At 36.0% G+C, this 24,307-nt stretch overlaps 1 protein-coding gene across 1 annotated transcript in view; it reads right to left on the bottom strand.

The window, feature by feature from the left end:
- Positions 1-24,307, bottom strand: part of LOC113234415 (nuclear pore complex protein Nup98-Nup96) — an 83,682-nt gene that overhangs the window by 10,332 nt on the left and 49,043 nt on the right. The window contains exons 31-38 of the mRNA XM_026469725.1: positions 19,275-19,403; positions 14,229-14,344; positions 13,136-13,303; positions 10,651-10,729; positions 8,215-8,343; positions 5,625-5,747; positions 3,150-3,327; positions 2,160-2,328 (exon numbers count right to left, since the gene is read on the bottom strand). Coding sequence (XP_026325510.1) covers positions 2,160-2,328; positions 3,150-3,327; positions 5,625-5,747; positions 8,215-8,343; positions 10,651-10,729; positions 13,136-13,303; positions 14,229-14,344; positions 19,275-19,403 — 1,091 coding nt within the window. The remainder of the gene's footprint in view (positions 1-2,159; positions 2,329-3,149; positions 3,328-5,624; positions 5,748-8,214; positions 8,344-10,650; positions 10,730-13,135; positions 13,304-14,228; positions 14,345-19,274; positions 19,404-24,307) is intronic.

Genomic DNA, 24,307 nt, shown 5'->3' with positions numbered 1-24,307 from the left:
TTTCAGTACAAATCGGCAATTTCATACTTTAACCCCTATTATTTAGAACAAAAATTTCATAGAGTCGCTTTGATGCTAATGTTATTATTAAAATATTTTTTAATACATGTTAGTAATACTTTCAAATATTGTTGTACTCTTTCTACGGCTTGGGGTTACGAATCAGAAGACCGAAAATACATTTGCCCGAAATAACATTTGCATGAATTTCCATAATCCCGAAAGTATTTTTTTAGGTTTTTCTGAAGATATGTGTATGGCCTACATTTATTTCTCTCGTGAGTTTGGGTGTAATTTGATTGGATTGTCTATATGTGTGTCCATGGCACCCGTGACACGGGGTTTCCCTAATGCGGTGCCCCGCATATTGAGTGTGTGCGTTATTATAATTATTATTATTAATTAGTACCCAAGTGTTTATTTTGGAAAGCGTTTCTCTTGCGCAATCAATATCGCGCATTTTAATTTTGTAATTATCTCACAACGGCAAATACCCTACAACCGTCATAGCCGTACTTTTTCATGCACAAGAAACGTTTACAAGAACTATGAGCAGTACGACTATGCCTGTTGACAGAATGAACCGTCGTCAGTGATAAACCGTAATAATTATATTGAATCAATGTAAGCACTACGGCATATAGAAAAGTGGTGACTTTTTGAGCGCAGTATAATTTCAGTACTATGCACGAACGGGTTAAGAAAATGGTAAGAAAAGAAAGGAAACCAGAACTGATGCAAGCTTGATAAAAGACCATAATATCGACCCTTCCGACGTAAAGTATCGTATGTCGAAATTGCCAAGTTTACAGGGAAGTGAATTCAGAACTTTAAAACGCTCCCCTGTAAACCTGGCAATTTCGACATACGATACTTTACATAGGAGGGGTCGATATTAAAGTTTTGGTATGTGATTACATCAATGAGTGAACAAAAACACTGCATAATAATACAGATAGTAACGACCTTGGTAGCCTAACGGTTTGCACTGTGGGCACTGGATGAGATGTTCCCGGGTTCGATACCGGTAGGATCAATTTAACAAATTAACTTATCTAAATGGTTCTGGTCTTGGTATTCTATTGTAAGACAATCACCTGGTTTGAAACTAGGGAACTCTCTGTACATACTCCCCATGAGTATCAGAGCAACAGAATCCCAGAGCAGAACAGAATTTACAAAAGTTCATTTCCCAGATTGGTTCTACTGGGAATCGAACCTGGGACCAAGAACGATGGAATTTATTCCGGGGCATAACTCAGAACACCCAGGCCAACTTTCGAAAAGTTCACATTTAGTTTTATAGTTGATTGAGCTGATTTTTTACGGTTTTCAAAAAAAATCTCGAATAACTCGAGACATCGTGTACGAGAATTCTCGGAACTCAAGAAAAAAAGTCAGACACCCTAGCTCGAAATAAATGGCATTGTATAAATTCAAAATTTACGTATAAAATTTTTTTTCGTGGTTTTTGTATTGGACCCGTCGTTTATTTATTTGTAAGTCAATGCGAAATGTTATTTAATTTGTTTGAAAACTATTCTGCCATATCATTACTGTGACAACTGCGCTCCGATTGTCCAACCCGAATTCGAAACAATTGACGGGTGTCGTCAATTGTTTCACTTCAAATCGACCAGTTAACTTGAGCTTTGCTATAATGAACGAAAATTGGAAAACTACATATTTAATATTTAATTACCGATGATATTGGATTCCGTTTGTTTTGTAATTAGATGTTTTGCTGTTTTTCCACACACCACCGAATGCAACAGCACGCCATTGTTAGAGATAATATCTTTATTACAATAAATACAGAATATTTTTGGAAACGTACACATAGGTCAGTTGTTGGCCTTGTACTATTTCAGCTTTCTAATTTGTAATGTCAGTGCAAACGAGAATTGATATTTATAAGCGATGTATCACTGATGAGTTACCAGCAATGTATGGTCCTTATTTCGTTTCTATTTCTGTTTATATACTCCATGTTGGAATATTACATGCATGAAAACAAAAATCTTAGGAATAGGCAAAAACCTTATTGCGCTATCTGTCATGTATGTGTACAATAACGGGTGCATGAGAGCCGTCATGCCCATCACATAAGAGCTCATGCTCTTTCATAAACAACCATTGCTCTCGCCATAAACTCTTACCTCATAAGAGCTGACGTCATAGTCTTTCCTATAAGGCGGCAACGGAAACTCCATGCCCATTTCGTCGGTAACAATCGTGGATAAGTCGACTTCTTCATCCGAATGGGAGAAGAATGACTCGTAGGTCCTGATTATTTGCTCCATTGAAGGCACTTGAGGGCAGAGGTATCTGTAAAAACAAAACATACGAGTTGAATATGAAGTGCTACGCACCGGTGAATACTTGTAACAAGGTATCCTCTGTTACATGAGTCCGTACTTCAGACGTGGTATAATATTTTGGCTGCCTTGTGGATGTTATTATTATTATATCTATTTTAGACTCTCGCCTCTCCCATGGCGTAAAAGATTAATTTTTGAATTTTCAAATGGGAGAGGCGGTATTCCCCGGCAACACAGTCGGCCGGGATCAGGGACTCAGATTCAAGAACCGACGAACAATACGTGCCGTATCGAGCAGGACCGCCCTCTGCATTTGTGCTGGAAGCGACAAGCCACAGAAATCCAACCGCCAGAAGCTGTTAGGCAAGGCTGACTGGAATTAACCCATTTGCGGACAAAACGATTGGTATTATTTCAATGATCTCGTGTGCCTGGTCGATGCTTCCGGCGTTTCTCGGTTTCGGCTTTCACGAGACCTTGTCATGCGGGTTGGTAACATCCACAAGAAATACCCTCGACTGCGATCGATCAAATATCACAATATCAGGCATATTCGCAAGAAAAGTACTGTCCGTGATAATGGATCGATCTCAATAGATTTTGGTGCGGTCGTCTTCGAGTATTAGTTTCGGTGAATACTTGTCATAGGGCATCCTCTATTGCACGAGTCCGTACTTCAGAGCGAGCTCTTGGTGTAATATTTTGGCTATATTATTATGATAAGGAGGGCAGCACACTTTTTGCATCGGGGGTTAAAACAGCTTTTTGTTCGTAAAATGACAGAGAAGGAATATTTAGGTACCAGGCCATACCTTACCCATAACTTACCTAGCGGTAGCGTGCAACGCTCTCAACCAGTCGGTGTTCAGTAAGTGGTCTCTAGGTGAACTCTGGCCTGCGATTAGTTGAAGTGCAGCCAATCGGTGTGAAGCTATTAACCCGTCTGCACCGCATTCTCGCCAGAGGGAAAGTTGCCGGGATACTAGGGAACGGAAGCTAGGGCTACCTGCAAAGAAATAACTACTTTTACTTATAGTCTTTCAACTAATTGTAGATCGACACCTCCCAAAAGTTTCTATTTATTTTAAATTGCTTATCAAGGGTGTTCTTTTGGATTCATTACTTTAAGAATAGATAAAAGGCAATGTGTGAATATGAAAAAAATGTAATGTGAAACCAGCCTGCAAAATTTTTATATACAATCAATTTTTGCATTTTAGTAGCTTTGTGCTTTAATATACGGGTTTGAGAATGTAAGGCGACAAAATACCATTTTTTTTGCTGTTTAACTTTAATATATTATACTTTTTTAATGCATATTATAAGCTTCATATTGTAAATTATGAATTTAAGTTAAAAAACAGTACAGAGTACTAAAAAACCGGTCTCAAATAGCATTCGTCCCCTAGTTTGCCACCCTTAGAGATGGAATATTTTCCTCAAAATTTAAATGGGACCATTTCTGAGGTACCTTCTTTATAACAAAAAAAGAATCATTAAAATAGGTCCGCAAATGTCGAATTCAGAACCTTTTTTTGAAGACGATTAAAACATATTATAAATTAATTTGTTAAGTCAACTGTTCCACAGTAGACTAGACGACTTCGATGGTCACCACTATGGGCACTTGACGAGGTTCGGTTTCTGGTAAGACGAACTTAGGTACCTTTGCAGTTACCAGAAGCTGACGAGACTTACTTTGTTGAGAAAGGCTCGAGTTCAGTCAAATCAAAGGAATTTTGCTTTGTGTTGTTCGATTTTTGTATCCACGGAAAACCTCACACGGTGTGTAAAATATGCTGGACCGTTATAAAAGTGCATGGATTTTAAAGTTCCTTTTGTCTGATTGATGTACGATAAAGTTTATAAAACTGTTACTTAATACTTATTTAGATAGATTGCTTTACATGAGTGAGAACGGTTTAGTCACTAGCGCTGAAATTGGTATTTAAGTCGATTTTTTGCTAAAACGGAGATGCACAGGTTATTTCACTGTGTACACTCCAATCCGACAGGAGCCCCTTCTCACGTGTGCGAAGGGTGAAGGTGATGCGGTATGAACGTTAGTTATTAGGAGGCTTTTAGTTGAAGTGACACTAATGATAAGAAAAATTTAAACACATTTTGTATTACCAAGAATACATGTTTGTTTATAATAAATTGGAAAGTTACGGTATGTATTCGACGTGAAAGTCATTAGAGTTTATCCTCGATGGGGTATATTGCGATTTCCACGAGTGTTTAATTTTTTTTTCTTCTTTTCTTAAAATTAGGGCGACGTGGAACCGGCTCCCATGAATGAGAAATTGCCCACTTTTTTAATTTTTATTTATTACTGTGACGTAGTAAAGTAGTCTTCTATGTGTGACACAGACTTAGTAAGCAAGCAATCATATTAAATAATGCTTAGCATTCATGTAATAACATAAAAGTTATTGAAAGGGATACATTTTTGGAGGTTATCTGAAAACGACTCTTACATAGTTCTCCAAAAAAAGAAGCGACCATATTGCAGCGGTACATGGTTTAGTTTCGTTTATTTTTAGTAAAATTAAATAAAATAAGACTTAACGATGTTACGAAACACCACCATGAATAATATTACAAGTGCGACTATCAATTTTTTTTAGTCCGGTACTCACGTTTTAGGGTCCACTGAAAATCAGCGTCACAGCCTTGTCCCGGCGGTGACATTAGCTCAGTGGATCCTATTACATACGCCACAGCCGCACACATAACATCTACTTCGTACAGCAATAGTGTTGACCAGCTTTATGGTCGAATAATTATTTATTGCCAAGATTTTATTTTTAATTAATTTTATTTAGTTTTCTTTTTTGTTATTCATTTTCTGTTTGTTTTAATTTAGTTCGTTTTTTTAAGTTTAATTTAGTTCTGTTTTATTTTAATTTTTTTTTACTTTTAATTTTTTACTGTTTATTATTGTGTTGTGGTGTTTTGTAATAAATGTATTCTATTCTATTCTATTTTTGTAAATTTGTAAAAAAAGGCGAAATAAGCCATTTTTCTACGTTTTCAAGGTTTTGCACGAGATCATTGACAGAACCATAACGTACAAAGCGAAAACGGCGTACTGAGCTCAAGTTTGTGAACTCCGCGAACTATTGGCACACGTGGCATGCAAACTAAGCACTTCTACTGTATTTATTGTTTTCTGGGGTGTCCTGAGCGGTGCCCCGAAGTGAATGCAGTTGCTTTGGTACTTCTAGCACAGGAAATTCACCCAGTTAAGACACCAGGTAATTGGTGTGGTTGTCGAGCACATTATTATTATTAACTTACCAGCGGATTGCGCGATGAGTGTAGCCATAACAAGATCCCCATTTTCCCTGGCCACCTTACAGGCTTCGACAATGCGCCCTCCTAGTAACAGCGTCCATACACGAACGCTATGTCCGTCCGACACTGTTGACAATAAATTATTACAATATTACATACCATACCATACAGTATGGAGCAATAGTACAGGGTCCTAAGTCCACCACTGATCATTAATTCCATTGCGATTGCACTGAAATCATATTGTATTTATGATAATATCGGATATTCTACTAAAATCTATTCGGCGGGAGCTCCCGGACACTGCATACAACGGTCGAAAGTTGTTTGCCTACTACTACATACAGCAAGGCGCTATATGCACACGCGCAAATGTATGCGTGATGTGGCAGGGTTACCCATCACTTACGTGGTTAGGGCGGCAACCAAGCGAAAATTCTTAAGCGAAAATGTTATCTTTAATTAATTATATTAATAGAATCCTAATAATTACACATATTCATTAGGTACTTATATCGATATAATATTATATTTTTCATTAATTCACTAACTAGAATAATATTGAAGATTTATTTAAAAATATATAAAAAGCACTTAAAATGTTGTATTTCGGACAGGTACTTTCAAATACGCTAATCAAGGTATTTGGTTAGCTTATTTGAAAGTGTGTCCCAGTTTATCATTACCTAGTTAATAATTAGGTATATTCACGACGTAATATTTATCGGCAATACAAATTGAAATCTCATTGTATTGATATAATAATAAATCTGTATTATATATTACTCTGCACTAAATAAATGAAGAAAACACGTTTCATCTATCGGAAAACCAAAGAAACTCCTCTCTTTATCCCGTTTAGATGATGATAAACAGCCGTACACAGCACAATTCACAACCATTATAAATAGTAACGTACAATGATGTTATATATTAACGTACACGCATAATGAATAAATGAAAACTATATTCAAATATCTTAGCCGTTTTAGTGCGAAAACGGCTCGCCAACAGCCTTGTTGTCGTTCAGTATTGGAGGGGCGTGTTGCGGTATCTAAAACTAGGGAAGGGCGGAGTGTCCATTCTCCTTACTTTTTGTTCTCTGTTCCCGGATGCCAGAAAGACGTGCTATGACAATTGTTGACGATCCTGTGCTTACAGACGACATAGAATCATTGTCTGAGGAGAGACTTTGCCTCCTTATGTCTATTCTATCGCGTGTACAATGGCCAACGTTCTGAAGAACTGTTTGAAATGATGCTAATAGCAACATTCTATCATCCTCTCACTCTGCAACCGAGTTGATCTCGTACTGTACGGTTTTAGAGGAGCTTCCTCACACGTTCAATTAGGTTGTGGAATGAATTCCCTGTCTGGGTTTTGCCGCAGGAATACAGCATGGAGTTTTTTAAAGGGGGTTTGAGAAGCGTCCTAAGGGTTGGCAATGCGCTCGTGACGCCCTTGGTGATGCGCTCGTTCATCGACGACGGTGACCGCTTTTCATCAGGCGGGCCGTCTGCTTGTTTGCTGGCTACATAATATTTTTTTTAAAATCTACTTGCAATGGCAGTTGAGTCTCAATAGTGTGTCAGAGGAAGGGCAGTGATGACATTCAATTCAAGCACTAATGATGCCTTACTAAAACTATTATGGAAATCACAAGGTTTATATAAATATGTATTAATTAAAAGACATTTATTTATCCACAAAACAGGAAAAACTGATAGAAAATACAATTGAGTGATATGGACTTAAAGGTTACAGACTTCGCATTGCTGATTTTCAGTCTTCACCTGTAGCTAGCTGTTCGCTTGTTGCACCAAATATGCGGAGTGTACACCAAGTAATAACCTATCTTAAGTAATAAATAGTAACAAGTTAATATTTTGTGCTGCTAGAGATTTCAATTGAGGACCAGTTGTTACTCGATTTCTGTACGCTATTGAATAGCAGAATATCAAACAAATTGCAATGGCAGTTGAATAGTAACAAGATGTACTCTTAACTTTTAGCAGAATAAACAAATGTACAAAATCCACATCTGAGATGATTTAAAATTAGCTGATTTGTGGTCTAGATCGAAACAGAGCACAAAAGAAATTCTTCAGAGCTTTAGTTTGTTGCCATTACTATCAGGGGGTCCCACGGCTATAGGACACGGAGGTAAATACTTTTTTTATGACATTTTTATCAAGCGAACACAGCAAGTGATCGGTTTAACCCACGAAACGTGTAGTAACACCCAAAGCAGGGCTCCGTGACTCGCTCAAGGTTATACGATAAATACCCAGCGCTGACTGCGCCGATGTCGGCGCAAGCTCGCACAAAATGTTTCATTTATGGGCATTCGGTTCCGCACGACTGCACAAGGCGGACTACGTTATTTTCACCTCTCTGAGCGTGTGCTTTGGTTCCTTTTCCCTCGTAGTGAGCGCCTAGTGTCATTAGTCAAATTTAGTAAGGTTATTACAGCGTACGTATTTTCGATTATTTTTTCGATATTTTTTGTATGAGAATGATGTATCTGTTACATAGTAATTATTAACCTGTGCCCAAAGTTAGAGCCTAGTAATAAAAGAAAATATATACATACCATCTTCTTTCTCGCCCTGTCTCGGCTTGGAAAGGTCCTGGTCGGTGACGTCAGCTACTGCCGTGAGGAACCATTCCAGAATTCTCTTGTGTCTGTTTACTATTGACAACTCGTCTGTACCTGGGATGCCTATTGACAATAGCAGACATACTTGGCATAAAGGTCATTGAAATAGAGATTTAAGTACAAAATGAGAATTAATAAAGCACCACAGCAATAGTAAGTGTATGCAAATTAAGCTTCGCTGCATACGTAGTCCGCAGAATACGTGAGCTTACCGATGTTAGTACTGCTAGACTAGTTTACTTTAGTTACTTCCATAGTATAATGTCCTACGGGATTCAAATGTGCAGGCAGATATTCAAACCATATTTGTATTGCAAACACGAGCGATTCGTTCTGTGTACCGTTTAGGCTCTCGGGTTTCTATCAGAGAAACGTTTAAGTAGACTGGTATCATGACTGTGGCACCACAGTACATTTACTCAAATATTTTATAAACCCGTCAAAATATACATAATTTCAATAAGAAAGAAGATATCCATAATATTAACATTAGAGCTAAGTCCAAACTCATGGTACCACGATTTCGTTTTACCAAGGTAAACTACTCTTTTTATGGGAAGCTGTATACGTTTTTACAATAAAATTCCAGAGCATATATTAAGATTATCATTTCCTAAGTTTAAAAACTATATTTAAAATATTTTGATTGAAAAGTCATATTAAAAAATTGAAGACTACGTGTTAGATAAAGATGTATGGAAAGACGACACGGCTCCAGAATCCACATAAATTTGATTCTAAATGTATTCCATAGCATTTAAGTTTATTTGAAAAGAACAATCCCTAGACTTTCTTGCTCGTTCTTCTCAGGGAAATCAGCGTAGTGAACGAGCAGTAGCTTCATGTAATGTAATGTAAATGTGACGTTTTCACGTGTAAATTTATTTTACCTATGGTATAAATGATCTTTGACTTTGACTATGTGCTATAGAGCTAAGTCGAATAGGGAGTGTGACACAGGAATAGCTGTAGCGAAAGCTACAGTAACGATTTTCAGTATAGGCCAAAATAGAACGTGGTTGGAACGTAGTATGTGGTTAGCGGTATGTGGTTAGCAGTATGTGGCTGGCGGTACGTGACTAGCCATATGTGGCAGGCGATATGTGGTAGGCGTTATATGGCTGGCAATATGTCTGGAGGTAAGCGATTAGTAGTATGTGGCTGGCTGTAAGTGGATAGCGGTATGTGGTGCTTAGAGTTTATGGTTAATGGTACGTATAGTCTGTCTTTTTTGAAGACGGTATAAAATGACAGTTCATTGTACAAAAGTGTTGCCCGCTTACGAACAGCTAGTGATTGCAGCCGATAATATTCTATCGACTATCGACTGAATACTGGTCACGCTTATGGAATAAATAGCCGAATTTGTTTAATTTGAATCATCCTCGGCCCATTATTCATCCAATTACTGAGCACAAGTTAATTTGAATTGTTAATTTTTGTAAGTTCATACATACATACACTGTATTTAGAACTATGTATATGAAATATACAAAAGAGGAGACATAGTTTAAAGTTTCTCGTTTTAATTCAATATACATAATCAAATCGGGCTACTCTTGTTAAAATGTAGATGAATAAAAATTAGTCTCGATAGTAGTAGGCCAACAGTCAAAATAAGAACTAAGAAGACAATAACGCAATTGGTAATCATTAGACTGTCGTAACATTCACAATTCAGTCATTTTTGGCAAAATTTTATCTTCTTTCAGAATCTATCGATAAATTACACAACTATTTATGAACACTGGCAACCCTACAAATGTCATTTTACTCCGGGATTCGCTCTGGACCTTTTGGAGGGAAAAGTGTCGTTTTTATTTTGACTTTCAATTATTTTGTGAAATCTAGTTTAAAGTGGAATAGGATAGTGCTATTGTGCCTTAATCGAAGATTACGCGTTTTAATCTTCGATTAAGGCACAATAGCACTATCCTATTCTATATAATTATACGAATCTCGAACTAAAATATCCGCATCGGCCCGTTTTAAGGAATCCCGAGTCAATCCAAGCACGCCGCCTCAAATTGCCTATCCTCTTTGTGGCGGCCATATTTACAGAAAAACTTATTTTTATGTTTTCGGCTGAAGGACTTTGTTTCCATGGCCAGAAATAAATTATTAAAAAAAACCATTTTACTCCGTCTTCAAAAAAGACGGTCTATAGGTGATTTGTATCGTTGAACGTTAATTTATTTTCACTCACAAACTTTCATTTTGTCATTTTTCATATTTTTTCATTTTTTGTCGAATGGTTAACTTATAATATAGTCAAAATATTGATTAAAAGGGAAATATGAAATTACTACTTATTAAAACGACCATTGTAACTACTTTTTAAGTAAATAAATTAACTTTATGGATACATACCGTCATTTTCTAAATCAAGGCCCCACAGCGCTTCGCACAGTCGAAAAACTTCGTCGCAATATGCACTCGATACACCAAACTGCGAACAAAAGTACACAGTAACACTACACAATAAAAATTGTTGCGTCATATGGAATTAAAGATTGAGTAAAACTACTAAAGGTTATTTAAGGTTATTACTATACATGATATGATGATGAATAATTAATTGCACGCAAGTTCTTGGGCTTCACTATAGACTCAAACTTAAGCTGGAAAGCCCATATTCAGTATTTGTGCGAGAAAATTGGAGGTGCTACGTACGCACTGCGGAAACTGCGTCTCCTTGTGTTCACTGCGGTGTTGAGGCAAACGTACTTTGCATACTTCCACTCATTGATGTCCTACTGTTTTGCAATGTGGGGCAATTCAACTGAGTCCAAAAGGGTATTCGTTCTCCAGAAATGCGGACTACGAACCATAGTGGGCATAAAAGGTAATCAGTCCTGTAGAAGCCTTTTTCGAAAGCACCACGTGATGACAACATTAACACAGTTTAAAACATTAACACAATTCACAGTACATTAACGATGTAACTGTTTTTGTGCGTAAAAACATACATATTTACGAGCGATACACAGGCGGAGGCCGACTGTTACGTAATATAGGAATATTGAAACCCGTTGCTCATCGAACCGAACTCGCAACGAGAAATCCGCGAGTAATCGGGCCCCGATTTTACGAACACCTACGCCACAAGTCTAAAAAGTGTTAGAAATGACGAAGTGTTTTATTCCCGACTGAAAGACCTTTAATTGGATAATGATTCTATAGTGTAGAGGAATTTCTTTTAAAGAAATTGTAATTATATTTTTAATTTAAATTTAAATTAAAAAAAAATATTTAAATTTTTATTCGTATTTTTGTAGTTCATATTTTTCTTTATTTCTCTTTTAATTATTTTATTTTATATTAACATTAAAATTATTATTTACCTTAATGACAATCATGTTATCCCTTGACATTATATTTCGAATTGTGATATTATGAAATTGATAATATGAAATAAATGATTCTATTCTATTGACAATGTGTACAAACACCAGCAGTAGAGCTCCTTGCGAAACAATTGTGAGGCTTGTAATGTGAGCATTACTGCATTCCGGTTTTGAAGGGTAATGGTATTGGAAAAATTCTTAGAGGATGGAAAAAAAAAAGAAAGGAGCTGCCTTATCTACGGAATAAACGTCCCTACCTACATTCAAATTCTATTAAAATTTGACTTCAAAATGGAGCGAACAAACGAAGATGGTATTTGATCCAATGTTTATGTTCGGCAGTCCAATAATTTCCAACCATTGTTTCATTCTTTTTTCATTTGTAGGTAAACTTCAAAAATAATAATAATGAAATAATAAAAACCTCGTAGTCAATTGTTTCAATAACAGAACATCGATAATATGTCTGCTTACAAAAACAACACTATCTCAAAATAATCGTTATCAACAATCATCAAAATATACTAACAAACAGGCAATCTAAAGTAACCAAAGCAAAATTCGGCAAGACTTATGAATTAACTACTTAAATGAGTCTAATTACATGAGATATTTCGGCTGTTGTATGATTTATAGGCAGAAAAATAACACATGCCGGTGTAATGTAACATTCGGTTGATTTCCGCTTTCTCTACTGCCGCACCCCTTAATGCTGCAGCGACGCTTTTTCCTCAATACTTAATTGTTCTCACTGTCAATATTTTTGTCTATTTCATTACAATTCATGCGAATAATTCACTAAAACATTTGATCAAACATTGGTTTTGTCATTTGATGTACTTCCCTTTGACAACCAGCTATGGATGTCAAAGGGTACTCCAAAAATGGTAAAATGGCCAAAGGACAGTTAGCATTTAAGATGACGTTACGTATTTTCGATTCCCGTGTTTGACATAAATCAATATAGTGCTATCTCTTTTGACTTTCGACGGCACGCAGTAGTTAAACAAAGACAATAAAAAGTTTACGTTTTCACCGTCTAAATACATCATATACATATAACGTCTGATTTATATATGTAAATATAACATGTCATATGGTTTCCATAGTCTAAGTTGAAATTACAGGCACATGGGACTTGTCAACTTATGTCTCAGGATGACAGGCGCAGTGGCAGTGCCCCTCCGATCTTTGCGATTTAAATCTCTGAATGGCACAGCAAACTGGTATGGACAGGCGTGTAGCTTACCATCAGGTGCATGACATGTTGGTCCCGTCACTTCATATTTAAAAAAACGTATTTGCTAAGTAAGATCAACCCCTAGTTTTTAGTCATTCTTGTTAGGGGAATCTGCCTTACGAATGGGTCGTAGTGCTTAATCAATGTAACAATTTCATGTGTAAATTGCTTACCTATAAAATAAAGACGAGATTTGAAATAAAGCAAGCATACATCGGTTTAACTCGTTCAAATAACCACCCTTCACCATTGACATCTGTTTATTTACCTGTGCGTGTTTTCTAGCCACAGTCCTAGCGTCTTTGGACAATCGCCTGAGCATGGCTAACCGGTCGCTGGGTGAAGACATCACGGTCAACCGAGGACAGGTATTCTCCGGTGCTTGTGAAAACGCGGAGTACTCCAGGAGAGTTTCCAAATGGCGAGTCAAAGTTTCCTAGGGAACAAAAATTATACTTACTTGGTTTTTTAGTATTAAACAGACATTTTGGGTCTTTTATCAGGTTGTAATTCAGTCATTTTGTAGAGCGAAAACAATGTGCGTCCAGAAGCGAAACGCGCAGCGTCTTTTTCGCTCTTTATGCATTGACATTAAGAATTTTTGCCTGGCTTAACGAGATTCTCTATAGGTATAACTTACAATTATCCTTTATTTTCTTATCAACACTCTTTTTACGATCCATGTCGCTAGGTAGTTTAAAATATACGTTCAGTACGGTAGACGATCGTCGAAGAAATGGTCACCCGAACAGTGGCAGTGAGTAGCCTTGCCGCACAAAATAGCATCGCAGCTATCGCAGCGCGTCGCAGTTTTCTGCGTTGCGAATTCGCATCGCGTCGATTCGCAGTTCTATGTTTCGACCCTTAGTTAACATTTTATTCTACATTGTATTTGGGTAGAGTATAGGTTAAATTTGAACCAGCTGAATATCAGCGCTGTGACTCTCCCCAGCATTAGGTTGCCATTCTACCACAGCTGTGCGACGTAGCGAAGCGGTGTGCGAGGAAAAAATCCACACATATGATTACTTCATTTTTCTTGCCTCGCTTTGCGCAGTTCCAGTGGGAAAGGGTTAGCGAAGCTATGATTTGTACATACAAAAACGGTGAAGGAAACCAAAGCTACTGAATGTATGACACTGTCGGTTAGTGTCATACATTCAGTAGCTAACCACCCCGCCCGCGCATGGCTGACAAGTGTATCAGTAAATTTCCTCTCACGGCCTAGCTACCTCGCACAGCGTTGATGGAAAGGTAGCCATACGCTGAGATGGCTAGCCTTTTCGGCTATTGTTGTGTATTTTGTATGTTATTTATTTACTTTTGAATAAATGTTTCCTCCTTTCTTTCAATTACATTACCTGATAAGTGTTGGTAGGGCAAGAATGGCCAATAGCAAGTCTAGTCACGACCGGTTCACTCCAGTCGTCCACGCCGCGACCTCGCACGTATTTGGCCAAATCGCATATCTCAGCATCTGAATAAAGAATAAGAAAAATTTGTACAAGGACGTTTTATTATTTCTAAATCTGTGAGAGGTAAGGAACCTAAAGTGCCAAAAAGTAATTTATACTACAAAGCGTTTTGAAGAGAATAAGGCTTTTAATGTGTGTACGTGGTTCGCGAGCTTGCCGGGTGCGGAACGCGTGCATGTAACATTAAACGACATTTACAGGATGTAACGCTCCGCGTATTTTAATTGTTTTAAATTGTTTAAACATTCGAAAGTTTATTAAACCTTAAATAATATTTAAATCTGTGACAAAATTATTCAGTGTTTGTGAAATACGTGAAAAAATCAACTAACAATGGCTCCACCATCGAAAGCAGCCCTTGACAGGTTAGTAGAAGTTATTTCAAATTTGGAAGTAAAAGTCAATGATTTGAATATCAAATTAGATCTATGCTATGACACTATTAAAACTCAAAACACATACATAGCAAAACAAGATGAAAAATTATCAAAATTATTGACAAAAGTTGACAGTTTGAAAATCTCAACCGACACGACTACCAACAGACGCAAAAACAAGCGTAAAATCAAGTCAATTACCTCACATGACTGTAGCACAATACAGCAGCAACACACTTCCACTGTCACAAACATCATGTCCAGTATTCCACAGAGACTTAGTGTTCCACTGACCCTAGATGATTCCGGCCCTCACGGAATTACTATAATTCAGCAAACGCCTGACAAAACCAATCACAACCACTCCACTGCAAACCACAAGTCACATAATATATCAACTCCACATACATCAACCCCTTGACACCAGAGAGGTTCATCTTATTAACACCACTAGACCTCTCAACAAAAAGACAATTGAACCGGTGTTAGGAGGCTTGCGAGCGGCACCACCACGCATTGGTACGCTACACTTATTCAATTTTAGCGTCGACACCACATCCGAAGATATAAAGCAGCATCTACAATCTCGGCTGCGAATTAGTGGAGTATGCTGTGAGCGGCTGCCGACACGCGGAGAGTACGCGTCCTTTAAATTAGAGGTGCCAGCCAATAAAGTCCAATCTATACGAGATCCTGGATTATGGCCCGCCGGAGTATCAATTAGAAAGTTCAATACGATCACTCCAAAAAACTTAAGAAAAACACGCGCGACACGATCAGGGATAACCTCAAAACCGAGACACAAATCGAACATAACGATCTTACACCAAAATGTACGTTCTATTACTGGTAAAACGGGACTATTGAACATAATTTTAAACACACACGAACCTGACATACTTGTATGTTCTGAAACCTGGTGCAAAAACAATGAAATACTACGCGTGAAGTTATCAGGGTACGAGCTCGCAAATTACTACTGTCGCCCGCGCATCAACCACGGCGGTGTAGCTATGTTCACAAAGCCAGGAATCTTATTTAAACAAAGAACGGACCTACACAGTATTGGTGTTGAATATCATTGTGAAATTTGTGTAATTGAACTGTATTCGGAAAATATTGTTATTGTGGGTATTTATAGAACTGGAAACGGAGATTTTAAACAATTTCTATATTCAATAGAAAAATTATTGTCAACAATATTTGACGAAAATAAAAGGTTAATTTTGGTCGGCGACATAAACGTAGATTATTTAACCGACAACTCGGACAGGCGATGCCTAGACGACCTATTAAGTTGTTATAACACAAAAAATATTGTCGATTTTCCTACACGCGAATGTGACACTTGTAGCACTTCTTTGGACTGTGGGATAGTTTCGAGCGATGACTGTAATTACATAACCGTTTCTCCTTTAGATACGCCGATAAGCGACCACAACGCACAGCTATTCGTATTACCTGTTACGCAACACAAAAATGTAAACAAATTTATACATCGACGTATCTTTGCAGAGGATATATTAATTTATTTTATATGGACATTTATAATTATGATTGGAGTTTCATTCATGTGACTGATATTAATATTAATGAAAAATTTAGTTCATTGATAAGAATATTAACTTATTATATTAATATTCATTTTCCTATTAAAAAAATATCTTTAAAGAGGAATACTATTCCATGGGTGAGTGAAGAACTTAACCACCACATTGCAATGTATAATAATATTCTGCTCAATGAAACACCAATTTCCACATGATAATGTTTTAAATAAATGTCTCCAACATCATTCAAATTTAATAAAATCTATGAGTTTGCGTGATCGTCGTCTATTTAATGATAATAAGATGATGTCTACTAAAAACTCGAGTAAGGTAATGTGGCAGATTGTGAACGATGAGGTTTCAACTAGGAATCACCAACAAAACGTTCGACTGACTCACAAGGGAGACATTGTGCCTGTAGACATGATACCTGACTACTTCAATGATTATTTTCTTACAATAACTTCAAAATTACATCTACACAATAATAAAGAAAAATCAATGTCATTTTTAAGAAAATGCGTGGGTGAATGCGATGTTCCTCAGTACAGCCTTCCAACTGTCACTCGTGACTCGTTGGAGGGGGTAGTGAGGGGTATGTGGCATACGTCAAAAACGCTGGACATATACGATATATCTATAAATATATTAATGTCGGTGTGGCCAGTGATTGGAGACATACTCGTTATTTTAATAAATGAAATGTTTAGAGAAGGTATATATCCTGATATTTTAAAAAGTACTCGTGTATGTCCAGTGTTTAAGGGGAAGGGGGACGTGACCCATGTTGAAAGCCACAGACCGATAACCATAGTTCCGAATATATCAAAAATAATAGAATCTATTATATCAACAAGTATTATGGATCATTTCGAAATGAACGATTTGTTATCAGATAGACAATATGCTTATAGGAAAGGTAAATCCACCGTAGTTGCAGCACAAAATACAGTAGATTCTATTATTACCAGTATAGATGATAAGTATAAAACTGCAGGCATTTTTTGTGACCTAACAAAGGCGTTCGATGTAATTGAAAATGATTTATTAATTCAAAAGCTAGCTGTGTATGGCGTCAACGGAGTCGCCCATAACCTATTAAAGTCTTTTTTATCAAACAGACGGCAAACGGTTCAGGTCAGTACAAACGGTACAACAACTAGGTCAGCGGCTGGTGACGTCACCATTGGCATCCCACAGGGATCTGCCCTAGGTAATACACTATTCCTGGCATTCATCAATGATCTGCCATACTTTATATCAGGGGGTCTTGTGGTTCTATTTGCGGACGATACAACCGTTATAGTGTGTGCTAAAACCTACAACGAGTTGGAAGAAAAATTAGCCTGCACGTATGAGCAGCTGTGTGAGTGGTTCTCTGCGAATGGACTTATTCTTAACGAATCGAAGTCAAACCTTATGTTGTTCTCAGGAAGAAATTCTATAACAAAGCCAATTATCACCTCCATTGTTCCATTATGTAACACCTGTAAATTCTTGGGTTTAACGCTAGACTCAAATTTGAACTGGAAGTCACATATACAAACTCTATGTCAAAAACTTGGAAGTGCTGCATACGCACTGAGGAAACTGCGTCCTCTTGTCTCCAATGTGGTATTGAGGCAGACGTATTATGCGTATTTTCATTCGTTGATGTCTTATGGCATCACACTGTGGGGTAATTCAACTGAGTCGATTAGGGTATTTATTCTTCAAAAACGTGCACTAAGAACAATAGTAGGCATAAAAAAGGGTCAGACCTGCAGAAACCTTTTTAAGAAATACAATATAATGACCATGTACTCACAATATATTTATGATATAATAGTTTATGCGCGTCAAAACTTGGCTACTTATGAGCGACGTACGGGCGGAGGCCGAGCGTTACGAAACGCGGGAACACTAAAATCCGTTGCCCACCGTACCGAACTTGCAACTAGAAATCCGCGGGTAATAGGTCCCCGATTCTACGAACATCTACCCACAGACCTGAAAAGTGTTAGAAACGATGCAACGTTTTGTACCCGACTAAAAAACCTTTTATTGGATATTGAATTGTACAGTGTCGATGAGTTTCTTTTGAAACAATTTTAATTTTATTTTATTCGACAAGCAGTAGTTATACTACTTTATTTTATATTCATTATTATTATTATAATTTTATTACTGACGATCATAGTTATCCCTTGACATTGTATTTCCAATTGTAATATTGTGACATTGATAACATGAAATTAACGATTCTATTCTATTCTATTCTATTCTATTCTATTCTATTCTATTCTATTCTAATTAGACATTTAAATTCACTGTTAAGGTCAAATAAAATATATTAAATGGACGTAGTTAAGCAAAAAGGGTCCAATCCACAAAATTATAAAAAATGAGTTATATGTACCAAACGGTTCCTAAAGTCTAAGCTCCTAGATCAGCAAAAAAATCCAACATATAAATAAATATCTCTGGAGTTACATGACATTATAAGTTTTAAAAACAAAACAAGAGTGAAACTGCCATATCTCGAAAGTGACTGGATGTGCATTGAGTCCTTTTTGTTTAACTACGTCCAAATAAAAACAAACGTCGATAGGATTTAATTCGTACTGCGTGATTTTTAGCGTCTTGTTTTTTAATATCAAATGACGAGACGTACAAGTCGTGCGCCTGATGGTAAGCTACACGCCTGTCCATAACAGTTGCAGTGCCCCTCAGAGCTTTAAATCGCAAAGATCTAAGAGGCACTGTCACTGCGCCCATCACCCTGAGACATAAATTGAAAAGTCCTATTTGCCTGTAATTTTACCAGCACCCGTCAAAACAGGAATGCAGTAATGCTGACATTACTGCTTGGCGGCAGAAATAGGTAAGGTGGCAGTACTACTCTGGACGAACTCTTTCACAAGGACCTCTACCGATATTTTATAATTAAAATGGCTGTTACCATTATCCAGCACGTCTGCCATAATAGAACTGATAGAAATTCGAAAAATAACACAAATACTTACTTCTGGGCAAATCAGAGATGGCGTCATAGGAAGTGGCGTACAGCATGGTGTTCCTAGGACCGAAGCCCACGCGGGAGTGTCGTGCGCGGCACACCGCCATGTCTGCGATGCACGACGCGTTCAGACGGGCTGAGAAATAACGTAAGGTGCATTTCCAAACCTCATATAAAAAAAATGCTTGCGTGTGTCATTTGCAATTACAATTCTGGCATTTGCAATGGCGGTAAAAACTTATAATAAAATACCATAATAATACTGGGTTATTTTTAAAATACGAACAGCCTAACAGGACTATATTACTATAAACAACAACTTTTGTTCCATGACTTTTGCAAAACATAATAAATTCACCAAAAATAAACTTTGAAGTTTTTGTTGTACCATCTGAGACTTTTTAGATCAGTATATTTTAGTAAGATAAGTTCAAACATGCAAGCGTCATTCGCGACGACTCTCACCCCCGTCCTGCACAGAGTTATTACCGTTTAGAGCATAGTTTCCCAATGTGGTCCCTACCGTTCCTAAATGGGCGCTGAAGAGTCCTAGGGGGTGTTTTTCAAATGCGTATTTGAAAAAAGAAATAGAATTATCAACATAAACTAGGCAACATATCTTTTTTTCCTTCTATTGTATGTGTTAATATAAAAAATACGTTCTTTCCATTGATTTACAATTATATGGACGTAGGGTCCGCGCTAAAAAAACTTATAGGGCGTTAAAATCGTATACAGAGCGTCATTCACGCTTTAGTCTTCGTTTGTTCGACTGACAGCGAAGCAAGCAAAATTAGACAGTACTGCGATGACATTACAATTTAAATTCAACGTTTTAGCTTTTTCATATTCCTTTACATGTCACTACGTTTAAATAGGTTGATTTGGGACATTTTTTTCGTGGTTTTTGTATTAGGCCCGTCGTCCATTTATTTGTAAGTCAATGGTGGTTTCAATTATTTTTTGTGGCGGTGTGGGCGTTTAAATTTTTTTATCTTGCCTAAGAGGGCGGTGAACCAAAAAGTTTAGAAACCTATGGTTCAGAGAGATCTGTTTATTTTTGGGTGAAAGTAAAATCTGATGAATGAAGTCGTGAAACAAAAAATAAAATATTAGAGGTGTCGTTTATGTCGCGATTTAGTAATATTGTAATATGAGCATTAACTAGTTTAGTATGTTATGATACCTAAGAGTAGAGAACTAGCACGCCAGTCCAGGCGTCATAAATTCTGAAGACGAGATATCTACTGAGAAAGCACTGGTTGGTCTACAGTATAACTGGTAAGTTTGAACAAAAACTACCATATAATACATTGAGAATGTTATATTTGGCACTGGCTGACTCTATAATTAATTATTGTATTTCGAGCTATGGTCGTACGTACAAAACATTCCTACAGAATATTTATAGCCTTCAAATAAGATTGCTTAAGACCATTGTACGTCCTAGAATTAGATATAAATTTAAAGATAATTATGACCAACTATTTCAGTATTGTAACGTAATGAATGTCTTTGATAAAGTTAAATTAGCAATCATAACCGAAAATTGTGGAAAAATAAAGTCGTTAAAAGTTAAAATTAGACCGAATTCATTACGTACACTATCACATCTACCTATGTATGATATACCTAAATATAACAATAATTATGGTAAGAGTTTGGATGTGTGAACTTCTTATGATATTAAATAGCTTACCAAAAAATCTTATAAATGAAATAACAGATAAAAAGTCTATACAAGTCAAAAACAAATTAAAAAGATTTAACATGAAAGATCAATATCAGAGGAGGCATACGCAAACTGGTCATTGATTTAATTGTTGTACCTTACATATTAACGCAACTCACTAGAAAAGGATAAATAATCTTTCATTTTAAGATTCTACCTTGAATGTACTGTAACTTGTTATTAATATTTGTAAAAAACAGTTTTACAATTTTTTTTTACACAATGTTTGTTACTATACTTCGTTTCAATCCATTTTGAACACAAAGTAAACGAAGTCACGGACCCGACCGTAAACGGTTTATTGATGGCCAGTTACATCGAGTATATAACCAGAAATAGAAACGAAATGTAATTTAATTCGTTTGAAAATCATTCTGCCAAATCGTTACGGTGACTACTGTGCTCCGATTGGCCAGCCCGAATTCGAAACAATTGACGGTGTCGTCAATTGTTTCGAATCGACCGGTTTAACTTGAGGTTTGCTATAATGGACGAATATTGAAAAATTACATATTTAATATTTAATTACCGATGAAACGTGATTTCGTTTGTTTTGTAATTTGATGTTTTGCTGTTTTTCCCACGCCACCGAATGGAACATTGTTAGAGATATTATCTTCATTACAATAAATACAGAATATTTTTGGAATATAAGGAGACGTAAACACGGGTCAGTTATCAGCGCAAACGAGAGTTGATATTTAAAAGTGATATATGGCCCATTTCCCTGATGAGTTGCCAGGTATGGATGGCCCATATTTCTTCTCTATTTCTGGTTAGATACTCAATGGCCAATTGTAATGCCAACTACAAATCGATTAATTCAATTAATCGATTTGTTCCATTGAGTCATACTAGCGGTTTTCCTTACATAACCTATGTAAAACATAACCATATTTAAAATTTCCGAAATCTTATTTTTTAAATCCTCCTTCAAATCATTACGCTTAGATGCTTGTTCGATTGCGATTGAAATATTCGATTTACTAAACTATTATAAAAACTGTAATTAAATGTAGGTACCGAATGTTTTTTTTTTTCGTACAGCACTATGCAACCAAAGACAAGTCACTGTTGTATAATTGAAAAATAACCTCATTTTTGTCAAAGTCAAAGTCAAAGTCAAAATATGTTTATTTCGGAGGCAAACAAATTACGCATGAAATCGTCAATTAATTACATGTTACTTAAACTAAAAAACTTATGTCTATAAACATATTACTGATAATTAATAATTACAAACCAAAACAAAATAATATAGTCATAAAAATTTTTCTGAAACCAAATTGTGCTAGCGTGAATAAATTATTTGTTTCGAAATAAGATACAATTTGATCTTTTAAAGTCGCTTCTAAAATTTTCGATAAGACGGGTAGAACACAAATAGGCCTATAATTGTTAATCATCAATCTATCACCATTTTTATAAAGAGGAACCACACGCCCTATTTTGAGCATATCTGGAAAAACACCTTCGGTAATACAAGAATTTAGAACTGTACAAATTAAGCTCAATAAATCGTCATTCCCCAAAACTATCTTTTTAATTATATGTGTAGACATGTCATATACATCTTTTGTGTACTTGTCATTTAATTTAATTATAATTCGTCTAATGTCATTTGTGTCCATTGTTGAAAATGAAATTTTTGTGTTTGTTTTAGTAACATTACGCAAATAATTATCACATTTCGTTAAATCAATATTTAAATGACTACTCAGTCTGTGCGCTATGTTTAAGAAAAAGCTATTAAATAATTCAGCAATCTTTTTTGGGTCATTTATAATAGTACCTTCTTCATTCTTTATTTCGTCTATCACTTGTAATGTAGTTCTCTTTTTATTTACTTGTTCATTTATTATTTTCCAACTTTCTCGTATTTTATTTTTGGCTTTATGTATACGGTGTGAGTAATTAACTTTTATAGCGGTTGTTAACACTTTTCTAAGAATCTTTCTATACTTTTTTATTTTTCTTTCTCTATTATCACATGGCGCAAAATCCTGAAGAATTTCCATTTTCGATAACGTATCTTTAGAAGTATGTATTCCCTTAGTATTTAATTTTTGTTTCTTTTTGCGTACAGTTAATCTTTTAATAGGGAACGCAATATTATAGCAAAATAATATTGCTTCAGACAATATCTTAATTTTTTTATTACAATCAATATTTAAGTAAATATTGTATTTTACAGATTCCAGTTCCTTTTTAAATAAGTAGTGAAAATAATTACAGTTTTGTTCCGAAAATAATCTTCCATATTTGATATTGTCTTTTTTTTTCAATTTTTGTTTAACTATATCATATATTAACAAAATAGAATTGTGATCCGATAATTTTCTGAGAACTTTACCTTCACAGTTGACATCAGAATTTACTATAAAGTTATCTAAGCATGTTGCACTTTTCCCTTTAGTTCTAGTGGGCTCACGAATGACATAATTACAGTTAAAGCTTTTTAAAGTCGTATTTAATCTTTGGATTTCTTTTTTCAGTATTAATACATTTAAATTAAAATCACCTGCTATTATATTATTTGGACTACCATTTTTCAAATACGATTTTACGATGCCATTAAAATGAATATTGTTCGAAAAAGTGATGAGATATCAAGACGAAATGTTCAAAATATACGTGAAAGTGTTACTTATTCCATTTATTGAGCGATTGCTTTAGAGTTTTAACCAACAGTTTTGTTTACTTTTTGTTCAAAATGGAATGGAACAGACTTTAACTTAGATACAGTATTTGTTGTATAGACAGACTGAAGATAGAGCATGACGAATCAGTAACGGAATTAGAATGAGACCCGCCACTTGTGCTAAGGATATAAGAGGGCATGAAGTGGTGGCACAGGAAAGGCTATAAGAATATGTGTGGAGGTCCATGACAGGGATCACAGGATCCCGCTAGGACCTATTAGGACATTGATAGTAGATCTATGAAGTAGAATGAAATTTAAAAAGGTATATATGAAAAAAATACTCTATTACAGGCTGTTGGGATAGAAAACAATGTCGCAAATCGACTGTGAACTGGGTACTATCTCAATTTTGACAACTTTACAGGTGAAGAAAAAATAATTTATATAGCGTCTTAAATAAAAATACGTAGTGTACATGTGTAATAAAAACTACGTATTTTTATTTAATAAACCAGATGTTATATAAATGACGCAAGCAATTTTTTTCTTCACCTGTAAAGTTGTCAAAATTGAGATAGCACCGACTGCCAGTTCACAGTCGATATGTTGATGCGAGGAATCATCTGCAATCAGAGATGGTCAATGGCCCGGGTTTTAACACTTG

Source organism: Hyposmocoma kahamanoa, unplaced genomic scaffold (assembly GCF_003589595.1).
Source record: "Hyposmocoma kahamanoa isolate Upper Pololo Valley unplaced genomic scaffold, ASM358959v1 84, whole genome shotgun sequence".
Lineage (NCBI taxonomy): Eukaryota > Metazoa > Arthropoda > Insecta > Lepidoptera > Cosmopterigidae > Hyposmocoma > Hyposmocoma kahamanoa.
Note: the sequence above shows the minus strand (reverse complement) of the source record. Positions and strands in the feature narration are given on the sequence as shown.